Genomic DNA, 20,846 nt, shown 5'->3' on the forward strand with positions numbered 1-20,846 from the left:
GATCAAACGTTCTCTCAAAGTGGATTACATAGATTACTTAGAAACTTGGTTCTTATACAAATGGGTTTAATTTTTCCCCAACGTCAGACAGAGCAAGCTAAGACTGCTGCAATGTATTTTTTTTTTTTTTTTTTGTGAACATGTCTCCAATTTAATGCTATCACTTTGAATGTAAACTACAATTCCACGTGAAAGCTACTACACAATGCTAGATATGCTCCACTTGGCGCCAAATATTTTCTGTGAGACATACATTAAAGTACACATGACATACATAAAGTACACAAAGTTCACAAGGACTCCGTTCAGGATATACACTTTCTTTCCCACTAAGGCTCACTGGTCTTCCCTTTTAGGATTCAACCAATTATTAACATCTTTTTCACATATCACAAAGTTGTGGGAGGTTTTGTGAAAACAAACTGTGGAAATAGGTCTGGAGTTGTGAGACTAGAATGTCTACAGAGCGACTGTTTGAGATATTCTTCAGTGTCACAGGAAGGAATAAATTGTATCAGTCGAAAAGGTCTGTGGGTATTGATTGGCTAAACTGCTTAAACCTTTGAAAGGCCATTGTTTTATTTGACTTTGTGACTTTCTGGATAGAGCTTATTGTCATGATAAGTTAATCTTCATTGATTGACTCTTAGATCAACAACGTACCCAACCACTAACATCCACAGTCTTTCTTTACCCCCCCCCCCCAGCTCTTGTGTACATGCAAGTCTTCTAGCTTTATTTGCAGCTACAACAAACCAAGATGAGACATTTTAGGATTATAGGAAAAAGATAATCGCGATTATTTCTCATTCTAGACAGTGAATTGGAATATATATATAACCGTAGCCTCTACTGTTATATATATTTGCCAACGTATCCTCATACGATATGTATGATATCTGACGAAAAGTTACTCCTCATTTTTCGTGCGTTTTCCTACGAAACTCCAGCAACACGTGTCAATTTCCGCTCATTACATGAATAGTCGAAATCCGTCTTCACAGGAAACAAATCGGTTACGTTTAGGTAACAAACTACTTGGTTAGGTGAAGGAAAAGATCGTTGTTTGGGTAAAAGAAAAAAACACAGAAGTACTTTAACTACATCACTCAAGTCACGTGACAAATACATCAACATTATTACGTGCATAACGTACTAAATATTTTTGTGGGATACCTACGAATTACGGCGCATTATTTTTCATTAGGTATAGCTACATATGTTGGATGAGACCAGCCTGATATTTGCAGACTTGCGTTCCTCAGTAAGTAGTTTCCGTACATTTAGATGAGAAGTGGGCCCTCTGCTGTGGTGCAAAGATGCACCATCTTGTGTAAAGTCCTAACATGAGAGGTGGAAAAAAAAGGTTGGGAGATGAATTAGGACTGTATGGCCAGAGGATCAAATGATTCACAAAAGTCAGGTAATGTTGCTGAATGGTGCATTGAGCCCTTTTGTGGACCAACACAGAATCCCACATAAACTTGACCTTTCTGTGATGCGTTGCATTGGGCTGTTTGCAGTGAAAGCAAAGAGAAAATGTGGCTTTTGCATTCAGTTTACCTGCAGACAGCACTGAGGTCATTTCATTTCAGATTGCGACCCCCCCCCCCCCCCCCCCCCCCCCCCCCAGCTGGTATTTGGTACGTTCTCATCGGAACCTGCCCACCTTTAGCTATCACAACAAAATACCAGAGCGGGATGGTCTGAGTATAAACAAGCTTTCAATGAATCACCCTCTGGGTGTTACTCTGCATTCAGCCCCAATCCCTGTCCGCTGCCTCTCTGTGCTAGCTGCCCTGCATACTGAGCGTCAGACTTTGTGGCATGGAAAACATTTCCTGTACTCTCAGTGATCCACTCTTTTGCTTTGAATGAGTTGACGCTGAGTTGCGTTATCATTGCATGTACAGTCACAAACAATGAGCGTGCTATTAGACCCCATGTTGCCCCTTATGATGTGCTGTGTTTTTCCAAAAAGGTCAGAGGGGATGGAAGGTATTTGTGTAGGATGCATGTCAAGAGTGGGACTAAACAGGCCTTTAGTGGCAGTCACACTAAGCTTTCTACCGGGCAGCGGGCATTCTTCCTCCATCCCCTATCCCGTGAGCCTCTGCTTCTGGGACAAAGTCCTCTTTGTATGCCCATGGCTCTTGGCTAGAGCACACAGAGCTTTGAAATTGCGTTTGAACGATGGGATTTTCATTTCTATCCCTCCTTTTCGTGCTTGCTCTCACTCCTGTTTGCTTTCACTCTGCACCGAGCCTCACCCCCTAACCCTTCTCACCCACCTTTCTCCTAGCACCATCACCCTGCTTGTTACCAGCTTGAGTTTTTATACTGGGTAGTATGGAAGGGCAGCATCAGTTTCCTCTTTAGAAAAATCTCTCCTGGATACACTCTAGATGCTCTAGTTTTAGATGCCCACAGTGTATTAAAAAGAAACTTCGGAGAATTAATTTTGAATTTCAAATTTCTTATTATACGGGGTCGGTAGACTTTTTCGAAGTTGCTCTTAGTTCCACGAAAACGTGTTTCTTTCTTCCCTTACTGCTGATTCCTCTATCATGAAATATTGTGATTGCTAATGCTGTAATTAGTAACAGCTGTTGTTAGTAATATGATGATCTAAAGACTGACGCTTGAGTGTGCAGAGAGGTACAGAAAGTTATTGCAGCGGTAAACACAGGGTGTCAGGTAGCTTTTCCTGATCTTGTGCCAAAATACATTTCTGCTAAGATAATGGTTTTCCTCCAGCAGGATGTCCTTATATTGATTTCATAGGGATGAAAACAAAATTAGTATTTGTGGATCGTTTTGTTACAATTGCATTTCTTGTTGCTCTTTAGAATGAAAACACCTTACTGCCCTGCTTTTGCTGCATCTGTTAACCACTGTTTTATTTGTTTAACTGGATGCACATTTAAGGAACTGAGCAGCATGTGAGCCTGCATCCCTGAGGCTTTGACCCCGTCCTTGCACCGCTTACTATTGTTTGCATGCAGTTTTGGCCGTATAGGTATTTAAAGCTTGTTTGCCCTGTTTACTGTAATCAGCGTAAATCGCAGTGGGTATGGAGCGTCAGCTAAATGTGTGAAACGCACATGTAAATTATTCCACCCGAGGTGTTATTAAACAAGCTGCGACTTAAGCTAGTTGCAGCTTGTGGAAGTGTGTGTGTGTGTGTGTGTGTGTGTGTCTGTGTGTGTGTGTCTGTGTGTATGTGTATACAGTAGATGTGTGTGTGCCAACAGACAGTCAATTTCTCCCCCCACCTAGTAATCTCACAGCTGCTTGTCTGGCCCGTACCTGCTGCTGCTCTTATGGCACTGCGGAAAACACAATAAGGGTAAACTGCAAGCTTTCACCTCATTTACTGTTTGACCACTTACTGCTGACCGAATGAATGAATGACTCAATGTGGTGGGTGATGTAATGTCAAGTGTGGTGTGTTTGTCCAAATAAATCTCTAAATTTCACCTGCAAAGGAGAGTCCAGTCAAATACTCAACGCTGGATTATTGTCCTTTCTCTGTGATGCAGATATTTGCATGAATTATTCATATGAGAGCAGGATATATCAGAGAATTTCCCTTTCCACCAGGTGGGTTGTCACTGTGTCAGAGAGCCTGCTAACCATTTATTTTCCCTGGGTTTCTATTGCAAGATAAAGAGTCCAAGGACTTCGCACCCTCTAGGGGCACGCTCCCCCAGAAGAAGATTTTGTGCATTTTAAAGTTAAATCAATCTGGTGCACGTTGAGAGCAAAATGAAAAGGCTAGATCTATGTAGAACTTTGTGCTCTAGAAAACAATTTAAGAAACTGGGTCCGTGTTTCAAGACGGGTCAGGTTCAGGAATCTCTGCAGACCTGAGAACAGCCCAGTCGCTTCTTCGGGGGGAGGGGGGCGTCGACCCTCCCTTCACACCGGGCCTTTCCAAGCTGACCTAGAGCCGGTCGCAGCGCACTAACGTGGAAGAAATGCACCCGGCAAGGCCCAGCATGCACTGGGCGGAGGTCCCACATGGGAGATTCCCATACCGAGGGGATTGAATCCGCTGGGTAGACGGCGTAGAACCCTTACAGAAGTGTGAAATTGTTGTCGGTTCGTTATGAAACTCTGGTGGGACAGATTAGACCACAGTCGAGGTAATACATGGGAATCACTCATACATTCCGTATCTACAGTCAACTCTCTGGTGCCACAGTATTAGCAAGCTGTTATGTAATCAGATCAGCCAGCTTTGTTATGATCACTCACACACACACACACACACACACACACACACACACACACACACACACACACACACACACATTTGTGCCTCTGTGCATGTGGGGACCCTCACTGACATAATGCATTCCTAAACCCTGACCACAACAGTCCCATACCCTTAACCCAAAGTTAATTCTAACCCCAAATCTAAAACCCAACTCTTAACCTGCTGAAGATGAGGACCACACATACGTAAGTCCTCTCTTCCTCAAAAGGCCTAGAACTCAAAGTGGTCCTCACAAAGATAGGATGCACAACAGCAGGATAAACAACACATTGGTGATTCTCCACATGGAGAAAATCAATATATTCTAGCAGGGTTTAGCCAATAACACAACATTTAAGACAATTAAAGTTAACTTTACAGTACGGTGGGTATATTTTGTGCACAAATGAAGCCTTTTATAATTCTCATTGGTGGTTTAAATTTGGTGACGATATTACTCAGAATACAGTTGACATATCTGACCTGAAACGGCGACCTGATCTAGTTGATCACTAGATTGAAACCAGCTGGTAGAATTTACGAAGGATTCAATTTTCAAACTTAGTCCAATTTCAAACCCAATCGAGGGCCTTTTTAAATGGAGATGGACTTGCATTTGTATAGCGATATAGTTTCCGACCACTCAGTGCTACACAATACATTACAACGTTCTCTCATTCTCTCTCTCTCTCTCACACACACACACACACACACACACACACACACACACACACACACACACACACACACACACACACACACACACACACACACACACACACACACACACACACACATACACTGATGGCAGAGGCTGTCGTACAAGGTGCCACCTGCCCATCAGGCTCTAATCTATATATTCATTCTTTTGTGGGGACTGGAGGAGTCGGGGATCGAACCGCCCATCTCCCGATTAGTGGACGACCCGCTATACCTCTACCTTAATTGGTGCCACTACAGCCACCAATTACTGTTATAAGTTACACCTGATGAGATAAGATAAGAGATCTGCTGTAAAAATGTCTATTGGCTATAATTCAAAGTGAAATGGACAGTGTTGGAAAAGTTTTTTTTTGAAAAAGTGATTTCACATTAATCCCAATCATGCAGCATGTGCACAAGATATTTTTTTTACACATTAGCGGTCTCATTCCTTGAGCGGAGATGCCATTGTTTCATTTATGTGAGCTTTTTTCCGTAAATGAGCCTCATGCACTCGTCTTGTGTGGCTGTTTGCTGATGACGATGATCTTTGCGTACAGTTTTCTACATGCATGTGCCTGCTTTTCGTGAAAGGGGGCTGGTTATTGTCTTGCTCCCCATTGAAAGTTCAAATATTTGTTTCCACTTGGAACAAGCTATGGTGGCGACTGTTTGCAACATGTTTGATTAGCGCCCAAAAATATAATCCATATATCAATCCTGTTGAAAATCTGTTTGTGTTGCTCTCTAAGAATTCAAATGAGAAGACAAAGAGAAGGAAAGCTAAGCCTCTGCTAAAGAATAGGCCAGTTTGTGGACCATTTCCTAATTGTTAATGAGGGGCTCCAGGGCAGCTTGCCAAGGCTGGAGGGCCAATGGCGAAGGCCTGTTTGAACAGTGAAGGGGGGGCGGAGAGGGAGAAGGGGCTAGCTGTGGGGACACTGTCACTGAGGGGACCCCTAAACCCCTTCGGTCCCCTCCTACCTGGTCCACAAAGTGCTGGAGCAGGCAGCTGAGAGCGGCTGTCACTTCCACCCGAGACGTTAATGAGGGTCTAGCTGCTGCTTCGGGACTCTGGTGAGCTTGTGGGGCTTGCCGACTGCTATCTAAGGAGCAAACCCTGGGTCAGCTGATTTGGAGAGGAAAGGGGGGGTCACTGAAGTCTTGAAGATGTCCAACAACAACAATAACCAAGAGGAGAAGGAGGAAAAGGAAGAGGACGCAGAAGAGAAAGGAGAGGAGGTCATGGTGAAAATCCCACCACCACCTCCACCTCCTCCTGAGGCCAACGGGAAGGGTCCAGCTGAGGAGGGGAAGCCGGTGCCCAAACCCTTGCCCAACGGGAACCAATGCCAGCCTATGAACCGCAGTATTTTTCCTCTCTCCGCAGTCTCGCCGGCGGCCGAGAGGATCCGCTTCATCCTCGGCGAGGAGGATGACGGCCCGGCGCCGCCTCAACTCTTCACGGAGTTGGACGAGCTTCTGTCGGTGGATGGACAGGAGATGGAGTGGAAGGAGACGGCCAGGTAAGGACCTCAGTCTCAAGATTTGGGGCTTCCTGTATATGCACCTGCAGTTGCAATGAAGTTTAGAAATGTTCTCTATTGGCTTTCCCTCAATCATTGAAAACATGTAACACAGTTGGCTGTGAAAAGTCATCGAATCATCTAAACATTCTTGCTGGAAAAACAAAAAATCCGTTTCTTAAAGTTCACCTCAAAAACTTTGCTTACTTTAATTGTTTGGATTTTAGTTCTAAACAGCCATCCCAGAGTCAAATAACTAATAAAAAAAATTGTCTAAACTTCACTGAGTAAAATCAGTTCTTCTAACATCAAAGAATTTGCTTTGCATTGAATTGGGAGCAGCATAAAAAGCGAGCTCACAGGGTCTCACAGGTCTCTCTTGTGTGGCCCACTTGTGGGATGGAGATGGGTTGATTGTTTATACGTCATTAGCGTTGGATGAGTGAAGCTCTCTCAGGGGGAAACTGGATCCCTGTGCTGCTGTTTGAGCCACCAAATGAGTTGATCTGTTATCATAACCTCTGACCAATTGTGCTGCAGATAGAAGTTACGTTTTGGTTCACTGTTGGTTGAGTGATTTGCAGAGGAACTCTTCTGAAGGACTCTGCCGTCAAAGTCTTTCGGTATTCTTAAAAAGGAGCTTCACTTTTACTCAGGAAGGCTTTTTAAGGCCAACTTCTGATGATACATTTGTCCAGCTTCGGATGGACCCAGGACAATTGATATCAGATTAGTGGAGAATGAGCACAGAAGGGCTTTAACGGAGTCATGTCAAAATTCAAAAGGTGACACTATAGCTTGACAGTTTAACCTGGATTGAACAAAATGTCGGTCAAAATGCAAAGGAAATTGTTTCATGTCATGTCCACCATTTGGGAAAAAAGGTAGAATTTATTGTCATTCTCTCAATATACAATATGCAATACACAAGGGAACAAACCTGTGTTTATTCATTGATGTTTCCTCAGTTAGAACAAATACAATTTAAAACAAGTATAAAGTCGGTTTCTCAATAAAATAAGGTAGAAGTGATGGTGAAACACTACAAAATATTTTCCTTACATAAGGGCTTCTCTGCAGTGTAACATAATACAATATAAATGAAACAATACAAGAGGTTCATCAGGGTTAAAAAGGTTAGAAGAGGGCTACAGTTCCAGACCCTTTTTAAAAACGGTTTTTAATGCTTACAATGGGTGAAATAAATCAGCCCTGTATCTTTAATGTCAAACTTATTATTCTGCAGATAACTGCAGCGATTAAGATCCTGGTCCAAAGTCTCACCAAGTGCACTCAGTGGACCCAAAACGAATAAAAGATCTCACAAGTGCTGGGTAGTGCTGGCTGTCCGCCAAGTGCTATTTTGGCAGCCAAAAGTGTCCAAATAAAACCCTGGTATAGAAACAACTTCTCAGTCCCAGTTCAGTTTCCCATCGCCATGACTCTGAGAGAGAGCGATTAAAAAGAGACATGAGGAAAAAAGAAATGAAAACACTGCCTCTGAATTTAAGAACTGATCATTTTTTCTTAAACAAAACAAAGAACTGAATTCTGTCACTCTTTCAGCCCGGCACCTAATGAGACGTTGGCAACATGAAATGAATGACAAACAGGCAGCTTTGAAGTGCGACTATTAAAAAAATGATATAAGGGAAATTTAGTTTGACCATTTATTTGACAAAATTGCACACACCTGACAGTTTATCACCAGTTTTCCAACGCTAGGACTCGTATAACTCAGAATCACTTGTATTGATCCCCAGGTGGTAAAATTCTGTTGTTGCAGCGGTACAAGGACTGAAATCAATACTGGCTATAGAAAGTAACATAAATACATTATAGGAGGTGCATAATCTAAAATAAGAAATGAGCAACAATAGAGACTATTGGAGACAAAAAAACATGGTAAAGTGGGTGGTGCTGATAAAGTGACAGGTATGATTAATAGCAGCAGAGTCAACAAGTCTGGTGTACATTATTTACATAAACTAATAATATATGTATGATATGAGTAAAAAGCCTTATGGTACTCAGTGTTTCTCTGTATTAATATAATATAGTGCAAGAGTCAATGTAACATTAACATTGTATAGTATATGACATAACACAATATAACATAGTATGTGGTATAAGTGTGGTACAGCAACATACCATTGAGAGTTGAATAGAATATCAAATATACTATTATAGTACGATGTATAACAAGAAAATGTCAACAGTATTTTGAGGTATGTAATCAGTCCAGCAGAGAGACGATGGAGAGGTGAGGTGAGTGTACGAGATCATTTGAGGTGTTTTTTCTTTCCAATGGTTTCTCTTAGAGTAGTGATGCAGCCACAAAACCTCTGCTGTACATGGACATAAATGACACATGTTGGCTGTAGCCGTCTTGAGTTCCCAGTTTAATCCAGTCCTTGTGTTCCTCTTTTCATCCCTCCAGGTGGATCAAGTTTGAGGAGAAGGTCGAGAAAGGAGGCGAACGCTGGAGTAAACCCCACGTGGCCACGCTGTCCTTACATAGCCTTTTTGAACTGCGGACGTGCATAGAGAAAGGCACCATCATGCTGGACATGGAAGCTTCCACTCTACCTCAGGTTGTTGGTAAGTTGGTCTTATGTAACAGGATGAAATTGCATTGCATTCGGGCCCAGTGTTAATTGCTTGCATTGGTGAGTGTGTTTCAGGAGGAACTGTAAGGGAACCTGGATTGTTTTCAGGTTGAGGTACTTTTTTTTTTTTTTTTTTTTTAATGCAGTATCACATTACCCATAGTTCAACAGTGCCGTATACTTAACTTGGTTATGATGTTTCCCCTGCCTCAACAGAACCATAACAACTTTAATGTTGCTTGATTTTTCAAGAGCGGATCTTTAGTAAAACAATTAAAAACCACTGAGGAATCCATTCATCAAAAATTGATTTAACATAAACATTGTGTAGTTTCATTATTACCAACCATTACTGGCCACTATTGTGTTCGAAGAAAGATTTGATTTTTACAGAGCACCCCGTCTGCCGGCTTGATTTTGATCTGATCTGTGGTGTGCTCCATATGCAGAGCTGCTCTGTGATGTGCTCTATATGCAGAGCTGCTCTGTGATGTGCTCTATATGCAGAGCTGCTCTGTGATGTGCTCCATATGCAGAGCTGCTCTGTGATGTGCTCCATATGCAGAGCTGCTCTGTGATGTGCTCTATATGCAGAGCTGCTCTGTGATGTGCTCCATATGCAGAGCTGCTCTGTGATGTGCTCCATATGCAGAGCTGCTCTGTGATGTGCTCTATATGCAGAGCTGCTCTGTGATGTGCTCCATATGCAGAGCTGCTCTGTGATGTGCTCCATATGCAGAGCTGCTCTGTGATGTGCTCCATATGCAGAGCTGCTCTGTGATGTGCTCTATATGCAGAGCTGCTCTGTGATGTGCTCCATATGCAGAGCTGCTCTGTGATGTGCTCCATATGCAGAGCTGCTCTGTGATGTGCTCTATATGCAGAGCTGCTCTGTGATGTGCTCCATATGCAGAGCTGCTCTGTGATGTGCTCCATATGCAGAGCTGCTCTGTGATGTGCTCTATATGCAGAGCTGCTCTGTGATGTGCTCTATATGCAGAGCTGCTCTGTGATGTGCTCTATATGCAGAGCTGCTCTGTGATGTGCTCTATATGCAGAGCTGCTCTGCAGTGTTGCGTGCAGGTTTATGGATTGACGCTCATCACACACGGGGCTCAGAGGGTTCCCTCCTTCCTCTTCTTCTCTTTAAGAGAAGCAAAAGGTCACAGCTCTAAGTCAAGTCCGGCCAGTACTGTACTTTATAACACCGGGGGGCTCAAATAGTAGTTTGTAAATGGTCACAGAAAAAACTTCCTAATTTGAGGACAGGCAGCCCTCCTCGTTTTTGTCTGCATGAGGGAGCAGGAGGAAGAGTTGCCACTCGGAGTGATTAATGTGAAGTAATTGAGTGTGCTGCATGCACTGTACAGGCCGAGCGGAGCTGGGCCTCTTGCTTTGAGGCCGGCCGACTTGACTGATGGGCCATTAGCGGCACTGCCCCTCCACAAGAAGAGAAATCTCCCCGAGGCTGCTATCTGTCGGCATTCAGGCTTCTGACCTTCTTCTTTTTAAAAAAAATAGACAAGACCTTTTGATTGAGCTGTTTTTATGGTGCCATGAAGACTTTCATACAGGAGCTTCGTGTCTGGGAGGCACTTGTCTTTACAGGAATGAGGAGACTAGTTATGTTGACTCAATTAGTTGTTACTAAGTTGAGGTTGTTGGCCCCTCCTCCCCGGCTCATCAAGGGTTAGGGTGCTCGCCATCGAGTGAAGCCAACCCTGGATTCACTTTCCTTTTGGGGCGAGCTTTGTCCCCTAGTTGTATCGTCTCGCTTTATTCGTGTTTTTTCACTGCTTTCTCTCCAATTTTCATGGCTTCGTCTTAGATGTGTGCTCACAATCTCACACCTGGTCGCTTCCTTTTTTTATAGAGGTTGACGCACAGAAACACCCTGAACACAGAAAAATATGAAAATACAGGCAGACGAAAGAGTCTCTGCAGATACAGACACCGCCTCACACTTCTAGTGGGTCAGCTGTAAGGGATGATTGAGCCTTCAGGGGCTGAAACAATTTGTAAATTTACATAAAACTTTCTGACAATTCAGAGAAATTATTACATTTTCTATGTTGCATATACTGTAAAGTAGAAATTCTAAGTTGACATTGAGGGTTTGCTGGATGTCACTGAAAGTTGAATACATTTTGTTCCAAGAAAATGTGCATCATATCGATCTCAAAAACACGATCCCACTGTACTGAACTTCATGCTATGACATAAATTGGATTAGAAAAATTGCAATATATATCTTGCTTATAGTATCACAATATATTGAATCGTAACCCCTGTATCATGATATGTATTATATTGCCAGATTCTTGCCAATACGCAGCTCTAATAATATAGTTTGTCAAGTCTTAAGTTCAGCGTCGTTTAACTTCCTTCCCTCCAGAAAAAGACAGAAATCCTCTTCCCTCACCCTCTTCTTTCCCTCACCCTCTTCTTTCTCTCTGTGCACCTCCAGAGATGATCACTGACAACCAGATAGAGATCGGCCAGCTGAAAGCCGACCTGAAGGACAAAGTGATGTACACGTTGCTACGGAGACATCGTCACCAGACCAAGAAGTCCAACCTGCGCTCTCTGGCTGACATCGGCAAGACGGTCTCCAGTGCAAGTAGGCTGTTTTCCAACCAGGAAAACGGTAATACTGATGCCAGTTTGATGCAGTCAAACTCTTTTTTTTTAATTTTTTTTAAAAGATACAAAGAAAAAACTAAATCAGCCATTTACTATAATAGATTTAGCAGTGCATACCTGCATTACTGCGTTTAGTTTAGATTTATTTTGAGGTGTGAAGTGAGTTTTGAGGGCAGTGAGGAAAACCACAGTGTGCGACACACTGCTGCCCTCCTCTGCATGAACCCACTAATGTGGCTCTTATTAGTCCTAAATAAGCACCAGCTTGTCCTTAATGGTTTAATTGGAGACTTTATCAGAAATATAGGGCCTTCTACTTTATTTTGAAGGCATTAACACAAAAACCCTTAATAAAGTGCGACTGTAGTACTACCACGAGCTCACTCATTCAGCTAAGTCTCATGCTAATTCCTCACAAACATTATCACTCTAACAACACGTTTAATGTACTCACTGTAGGCTAATGTACTAACTGAATTCACGGATGCATGTAACTTAATTGATATGCACCTGTGAGAGCAGGTGGAACTGATTTCAAATTGACTTAGGGTGTAAATTTTGACACTGATGAATCGAGTTCAGTCTATGAATTTACAACACTAGGTGAGAAAAGTCCAAGGCCATGTGAGGTCATAAAACCAATCCAGTATTTTGATAGGATGTGATTAATCGAGCGTTATGATTTACAGCAGTCAGAATCTCTGAAGTTGATGATGAATTTCAATTTTCACTCTGTTAACTTGTGATTTTGTTGACATTTCTGACAACTCATGTTTAATTTACAGTAGAATGAAACAACTCTTTTCATCTCACAGGACGGGCTGTCACTTTGCTTCACCGAGGGCTGAATTCAAATTCATGCAAAAATTGTGCAATTATAAAAACATGGCTTAATTGGCTTAATTAATTATGTTACAAAATCTTTTGTCAGTGAAATTGCCATGAACTAATGACTATGTTCCTCAGAAGGCAGCACAAAGCTGCAAATAAAACCCTTATCAAACCTTATTAATCAGCAACAATCAGAATATTCGATCTGAAGCGGTGAGATTTAAAGTGACAGCCCTCATTCACACGGATGTTTAACGGATGTTTAACTCATGTTAACAACTCGTCTATGAGTCCTTTTGATTGCAACACATTGAGTAACTGAATGTTCTCTGCGTTGATGACGTAATTAATCTGTTACCAGCCATGGGTCTTTGGAAAGGGAAGTTATTTATTACCTGCTGCTGATGGAACGCGTTTATGACTCTATCAAAAGAAAAGCTCCATCTGTTCAGGATTTGCTTTGTCATGAAACATGAAACGCTCTTATCAACATCACAGTTCTGATACGAAGAGGTGTACTGATAATGATTAATTGATGTCTACTAAACAAGGATAAAGTACATCCTCCAGTTTATTAAAATACAATTTGACTCCTGTTGCAGTAATCCTGTCCAATGACCCATGGTCCCCTGATTTAATGATGCCCTTCTTCTTACCATACTCTTCCGCACAGCTTGTAAAAAATACAGATCGATCCTGTTTTACACATCTTTTAACCACTTGATTTTATTCTCCTAACACATGTCTTGCTTTGGCTCAGTGGGCTTGTCTATCATCTCTCCCTTCCATCTCTTTTTTTTTTTCCTCCTTTTCTGCTGCCCTGGATTGGGTTTGATAACCTGCTGCTGCCACTAAAAGCTCGTAGTCCACTCGAGAACTCTGTGACTTGCCTGTCGGGTCACATTTCAATGGAGGACTTGCAGTCCCAAAGGAGTACCAGCATGGACTGGCTTAGTAAGTTCACCGGACCCAGTCTACGTTCACACTGCAGACCTCCGATCAGTTCTGGTTGAATCAAGGCTAATTTTTGTTGTTACAGAAACGACAGCCAAAGAGTTTATATTTGAGTGGTTCGTATATTTGGCTCCCCCCCCCCCCCCCCCCCAATTATACACTGTCTTTCATATAAATAACCCACTCAACCAATCTGCCAAATGCCTCACTGCCTCACTTTGTAGCACACATCCAGTCTATGTGACTCAGACGGGAATTGGAGAATGTGACTGTGCAGCTGCAGGTTTTAGTTGTTCTAAAACATCAGATTTGTGTCACGTGTGAGTGGAAACCATCAGAACTGGAAAGCTTTCGTCTGCAGTTTGAACATAGTCACAAAACTGTCTCCTGTCCCAAATACAGTAGTAGTACTCGTTTTTAGTGCTTTATATAGTAGTGACATTGAGTCGTTTTTTTTCCCCTTAAAAACTTAACATTTTCAGATTTTATACTTGATCCCTTATACAGTATATTTCTCTTTTAATTTAGTTGTTTTTTTCCCCTTTTAATAGTGTATCTACTCTATATAAGTACTATTTTTTGTATTTATACTGGCTGCATCATACTGACAAGCATGTTATTACCCACAATCCTCAGGGGGCTGATGTTTGAAAGGCTACAGTGGCATCAGAATTTGCTCTGGTTTAGATCTGTACCGCTCTTGATGCCGTCTCTTACCAGCGATGGCTCCAGGACTCGAGTAAGGTCACGTTCTGCTGTCAGATCTCTGATGAGCTGAAACCACAAGTCAGCAGAGCGTCAATCAGAGTCTGCTCCTCACCTGCACTTAGTGGAAGAGCTGGATGTGAAGAATGGACACTAAGAGGATCAGATATTCTCAACAGTAAAGCTCTTGATTATTTCTACACAGTAAGGCTGGATGCACAAAATTATTATTATTCATATTTTAAGTAAGCACTGCATTTGTCAGCCTACCTAATTCCCCAACAAGCTGAACAAGTGTAGAGAAAGATTGAAGGTTGAATAATAATTTCATTATTGTTGAATATATTGTAGAATAAAGTGGACCAAACACTAGCTGCTCTGTAATTTTCGATTTGAAGTTGAAAAGTCAACATCATGTCATGAGTTTTTGGCATTAAATACTAAATATAAATATGGGAAATGGTTGAACATTTAAAATGCAGTGCTGTACTAAGAGTTGGTACTATATGGATATACTGACTTGATATACTGACTTGAATCGAACGGCATTCGACTGGCCGGTTTAAGGTTTACAGCAGATTGTATGTAGACCAGTTACAGTGAACATCTAAGCGGAAGATGTTTTCAGCTTGAATTAAAAGTTAGCTTGAGTTTTGCACTCCAGTTATTAAGTAGATGAAAGAGTTAATGGTATCTGAAATCTCTTCACGATTTCAATCGCTGTTGTCTGGTTATTCTTTTCGGCGCTGCTTGGGGAGCAAACTGTCTGGGCCACTGTCTCTTTTCTTGGTTCTCTGCCGTCCTTTTCAGAGGAGTTCTTACGTGAAGCTGGTCTAACCACGCGGGGTGGATGTGGTTTATTTTCAGATAGTCCCACCACAACTCACCGGAACCTGACCTCCAGCAGCATGAACGACATTTCTGACAAACCGGAAAAAGACCAGGTGAGTCAACCTGATGATTTAATAGTCAAATCTTCAATTTGTCTCAAAATTATTTTTGCTGTAGTGTTTCTGCCACGTTGATGGGTTTCTGTAGGTGATTCTGGTGATTATGACGTTGCACTGGAAATTTAAACGGCGAAACAAAATCAACAAAGTATTTTATAAATGGTTTTATTAAGTTCCATTTATCTGAAGAATCTCTACAAGAATTATTGTAAGAGTCGTCAGACAAATCGGCTAATTATCGAGATCATGACAGAAAATCTCAAAGTTATAACTTAATTAAGTTACCAATCAAGCAGTTTTTACGCTCTTTAACAACTATTCACAAAAAAAGTGTAAGAGATGTAAAATTGGTCTATTCCAGCATATCTGGAATGTTTTTTTTCAGACTGAAAATCAAAGCAAAGTGATGAATTGGTCAGCAAACGCGACAAGTGTCGATCATTTAAACAGCCCTCTTGAAATGCCATTTGTCTCAAGCAACCTCACACAGGCTTGCAATGCAAAGCTAACATGTTAGCCTGAAGTAGCTTCATCCGCTCCAGAGGTGCAGACGGTGGCTGCTGTTTCAGAGCAGAGACTGTCTAAAGGACAATGTTCCAACCACGGCCGTCATCACCCAGCCTGCTGCAGCCAAGCCTGTACAACAATATCCAAGTTGCTTATGTAATGTTTCAGCTCAGCTTAGCAGTTTATTGAGTCTGTCGAAAATCTACATAAACTTTTCCTTTAATGGTCAGTGTGGAGATTTTGTTACAGCGAGGATGACGCGTTTAGGCCAAGAATCTTTGATACAAGGAATAACAGAAAGAGAAATTGATGATTAAGTTCCAATGGAATGTTACACACACACACAAACGCACACATTTGTTCTCCTTCAGCCCCCTTCCACTACAGCTTTACGATACACTTAGTGTTTCAGAATGTGATGTTCACGTCTCGTTTTCCGGTCTGAGAGGATTTATTACTTTTGACAATTGGCCATGGCCAACATGTCCTCCTGTGGGACAGAAGGAAAGAAACACCTGGACAGGGAGCACATCTTCTTAACTGAAGCTCTTCCACACCCACTCAGTTTCCTCTGCGGGCCGACATGCAGTGATCATTTCCACATTGGCCACAAGCCTGTAGTCTCATTGCTGCTTTGTTTGGACTTTCCAGAAGGCCAACATTGTATTATCTACTTAAAAAGCAGTGTTTATTCAATGTAATCTTTATGTTTTTGTTAATGTTTACAAAAGCCTAAGAGACTATTTAATGGAAAATGTGTTTTTCTTACACCATGAAGTTCTGCAGTGGTTTTGGCTTCAAAGAGTCAGTAACACATATTTTGTCACGTGCCTCTAAAGGCATTTAGTCGTGCAGACAGTTTTATTCTCCCGGGTTTTGAGACGTCCATCCTGAGATTTCTGCCACCTCCCGCGACATAATTGAAGCAAAATGACATCCAATCATCTGCTAAAAAAAACTCCAACCAGCTTTCATTGGAACTACTACATTGGATGTACTACCAAAGAAATAGTTCCTATGAAAACTGATGACATATTGAGATGGAGGCAAAAATGTCAGACAAATGCTCAAACTTTGATAAATAAAATGGCATGACGACATACCACTAGAGCTAAGTAAGAAAGTGTGTTTTATGGAGTGACCCTTTTTTAGAAGGAGGCAGCATTGAGCAAACCCGCAATTTTACCAAAAATTTAAAATAAGGAAATGTTATTCAGTATTTTGCAAGCTATTACGAGTAGATTTCAAGTCTTGGATAATGGAGTTTGTGCCTCATGCCAGTAGACGTAGTTTATGGAGGTGGGGTGGATTAAGCGGTGATTGGACCCGGGTCAGGGTGTGCAGTTACGCAGGTTTAACTTCTCAATCATTTACAGACGAACCTCTTGCCAACGAGGCTCAACAGCCTCTTATTGGATCTGTTTGGATCTCGCCAGAGGAAGGTCACAGGTTTATGGGATTTCAGTCCTCGGAGGTTATTGGCAGCATGATCTGGGTTTGACGGGCATGATGACGAGCGATAGACGGCCACTATGTTCTTTTAGCTCTAGTTATACTCTAGTTCTACTTTATTTTCTTTCTTTATTGTTGGTTGACATTAAAGAGGATTAAGAATATGGTCAAATTAGGTGTCTTTGTTAACAGCTTAATTCATACATCATCTTATTTTAGACACAGAATTTATTTCAGAATGATGAAACTGCTCTCAGACTCGTATTTTTCAAACTATACAGTTTGTGTTGTTTACTGGCAGCCTAATTAATTGGAGGAAATGTCAGAGTTGATTGGGCTCTAATCCAATTTAAATTTTGGCACAGCAGATTTGAATTAAAGCCACATTTAACATCAGCTGGTTTGGAATCTAGAAACTCATCCGAACGTTCTCTGGACAGCTGATTGATTAATTGCGGTCCATCTTTCTTTACCACCATTGTTTTCTTGCTACTGATCTTTGAGGTAGCATCAGAAATCAGAGGATATGAAAGCAGTTATCTTAATGAAGTAGAGTTGAGGTAATGATCATTATTGATTCTTCTTGACTTGTTAGTTATGATTGTCCTCAATATTGTTAGAAAAATAAGGATTAAAACCTGGATTGTACATTTTTTTGAATTTATCTTACAATGCAAATACATTTTTTGTTCACATTGTCGTAGAATTATTTGATAGTGTACCAGTGGTGAGTGAATGGAGCAGAGTTATATATCAGACATTTTAACATCTGTCTTCAGATTGGGCTACATTTTTTTTTATTATTTAAGTAGAATGCAAAAATAAGACATAAATATTGAACAAAAATGAAGAATCTAACAGGTTGTTAATGTGATAACTGACCACAGTAGACTGCAAAATAACACAGCCAATAATATTTAGCTGAATAAGCCAGTGGAGCCTGTTGGGATAACAAGATAAATGTCTTCTTTTTGGCTCTTTAGACGTCTTCGCTTCAGCTGGATGACGTTTTTGACAAAATCTTAAGGATTTCTGGATTTTCTGGAAACAGTTGTTGGTCCGACTAGTTGTCTTTATTGCACCATTGCATCATATTTACCATTAAGGCATTCATGTTTGTCATTGTATTGTGTGCAGAAACACATTTCACCTTTTTGAGAAGGTTATGATGATTTTGGGGCAACAATCAGTTGATTAATATAGAGTATAATAAGAACTTGAATCAAAAAACACCAATTCAAACAGACTGTTTGCAGACACTTCAGCTCTAATTAGTTGTATATGAAGAAAAGACAAAGTTGTTGATACGGACTCTGACGTAAAGCCTACTTCTGTGTGACCATCCAGGCCACAGAGCTGCTATGATTTATCACTGGCCGTGTCTGAGGAGATGGTTCCTGCCGGCTCTTTGCTGTTTTGAAGTTAATATATAACACAGTAGTTTTCCATGACAAACTTATCTAGATGTTTATGGTTCTTTGTCTTTGAAGTTTTATCTATTAATGATCTCAATCTGCTCATAAACATGCCACTATTTTTTTTTTTTATCATATGGAACATCTTATTAAGCAGATATGATTGCGGCATTAAAATGATATGTGAATGAACATGTGCAATAACCGCTCCTGGGTTAAAAACATAGAAGTATGGACGGACATGAATTGGCATCTCAAGGGATTTTTATTGCAAAATGTGACAGACAAATGTGAAGCTCAAATCCTGAAACATGACGTCAACTTGTTTGTCAAACTTGTTTGTGTGTCAGTGTTGACTTTCTTGCGAGATTTAGCGACTTTTGGATCTCGTGCTGCTCGCTACTTTCATTGGAAAAGAGTTGACAACACTGGGCTGGGTTTTTCTGTTCAATTATTTTTTTAAATCCAGCGAATATTCTCAAGATTACCAAGCCTAGCTTTAATCAATTGGATCTTCCGATATCCAGTCATATCCAACAAAACATTTAGAAACTCTTCTGTACACAGAGAAATCTTCAGGATGTCTCATAAGCTTCATTTAAGATTTATTTTATGATAAATTCTTTTTTAATGTATTTACACCAAGAACAGAAACACTCAGAAATCTGAAAAGGACAAAAGAACTAACCTCTCCTTTTGTAAAATGGTCACCTGAAACGTTAATTCGAAGATCAGAAGGAAAGACATGTAAAAACACTGGTATGTTGCTTTTGTTGCAACTGGAAAACGGCTCTTTAAAGACAGAATTGAGTTTAATGTCCTCTTAAAGCAATAATGTTGAACCTGTGGAGCTCAGCAGGTGTCTGACCTCCATCTTCACACACCTCACCGTCGCCATGACGGAAAGAAATACAAACCTCATTTTACCGCTTGTTCCTTATTTAGATACCACGGGAGCCTCCCGGTTTGGTATTTAAGCTGAATGGGATTGTCCGGTTTGATATAGGTTGTCTAATTGTGTTGGGTAGCTTGCTGGTGTGAACATAACATTCAATGTCTCCTCCTGTTCTCCCCTTTTGTACTTTTCAGCTGAGGAACAAGTTCATGAAGAAGTTGCCGAGAGACGCCGAGGCCTCCAACGTGCTGGTGGGGGAGGTGGACTTCCTGGACGCGCCGTTCGTGGCGTTTGTCCGTCTGCAGCAAGCTGTGATGCTGGGAGCCCTAACAGAGGTTCCTGTTCCCACAAGGTAGCCCAGATTCATGTCTGAACTCCACGATTTCATAAATAGGAGCTTAAGTTTAATGTAGAGGATCGCATTGGTCCAGAACTTCCGTGGAGACAGTTGTAGTTGTCAAGCAACTCAGGCTGCCTTACACACATATGTTAAGGTTTAATAACACTGACAGAAATCTGGGGAAATCACTTAATATAATTTAAAAAAAAGTCAGAAAATATACAATAAAATCGCTGATCAACTAAAAAGTGCATTGCATGATATTGTAAGGTGTACATAATATGTACTATGTCCCTTTGTTCACCTTAAATTATATAGAAATCCTAAACACCATTGTAATTTAAAGACTTAAACGTTCCAAAACTTGTAACATTCATTGCTTTTGTTTGTAAAGGCGTTTATTTTCTTGTGTCCTACTGTTTGCTCTCTGGCTGTTTGAGAAAACTACTGTGAATGTGTCCACAGCTTAGAAAGTTGTGAATAAAACATGCAAACAGTTTGCGCTGTTGTATAGATAAAGTAAAGATGCTGTCAGTCTTCAATCCAATCGCACATTAAACCGACACCCGAACACCTGTTATCTGATTTTAACGTAGAATTAAACTCTTCTTTATTTAAAAAGTGTATCCGTTACAGAGAAGTGAAAAGATAAACGGCATTATTGACACAAATGATTTTGTTCCTTTTGCAGATTTTTATTCATATTGCTCGGACCCAAAGGCAAAGCCAAGTCGTACCATGAGATCGGCAGAGCGATCGCCACGCTGATGTCGGATGAGGTCAGACTGCCATCAACACACATCATCACGGTTATATTTTAATGCCGACAGTGAAAGATATTTCTTGTAATGCAACATCTAGTCCTCAATGTTTACAGAGAGGAGACAATATAAGAGGAATCCAGCATACTCCTCGCACTATAAATAATATGTTTGTGAACCATTGATGTTAGATTTTTGCTGACACTGTGTTTCAACTCTATGGCAGTTATTCAAACCATACTTTATGGTATTGTCAGCTGTTCATGTAATTTTGTCCACCCCATGTAGGCTGACA

The 20,846-nt window shown here is 41.1% G+C and overlaps 1 protein-coding gene across 3 annotated transcripts in view; it reads left to right on the forward strand.

Annotated features, from left to right (window-relative positions):
* Window positions 1–20,846, forward strand: part of slc4a4a (solute carrier family 4 member 4a) — a 60,242-nt gene that overhangs the window by 17,897 nt on the left and 21,499 nt on the right. For 2 of the 3 annotated variants that reach the window (XM_068721065.1, XM_068721063.1), the window contains exons 5-10: window positions 6,354–6,489; window positions 8,930–9,090; window positions 11,566–11,745; window positions 15,099–15,175; window positions 19,645–19,802; window positions 20,482–20,569. In XM_068721065.1, the coding sequence (XP_068577166.1) occupies window positions 6,354–6,489; window positions 8,930–9,090; window positions 11,566–11,745; window positions 15,099–15,175; window positions 19,645–19,802; window positions 20,482–20,569 (800 nt within the window). The remainder of the gene's footprint in view (window positions 1–6,353; window positions 6,490–8,929; window positions 9,091–11,565; window positions 11,746–15,098; window positions 15,176–19,644; window positions 19,803–20,481; window positions 20,570–20,846) is intronic. The other variant, XM_068721064.1, reaches the window with a different exon arrangement.

This window comes from Cebidichthys violaceus, unplaced genomic scaffold (genome assembly GCF_023349555.1).
Source record: "Cebidichthys violaceus isolate CVI_PGR_0920_01 unplaced genomic scaffold, fCebVio1.0.p SCAF_26, whole genome shotgun sequence".
NCBI classification, from domain to species: domain Eukaryota; kingdom Metazoa; phylum Chordata; class Actinopteri; order Perciformes; family Stichaeidae; genus Cebidichthys; species Cebidichthys violaceus.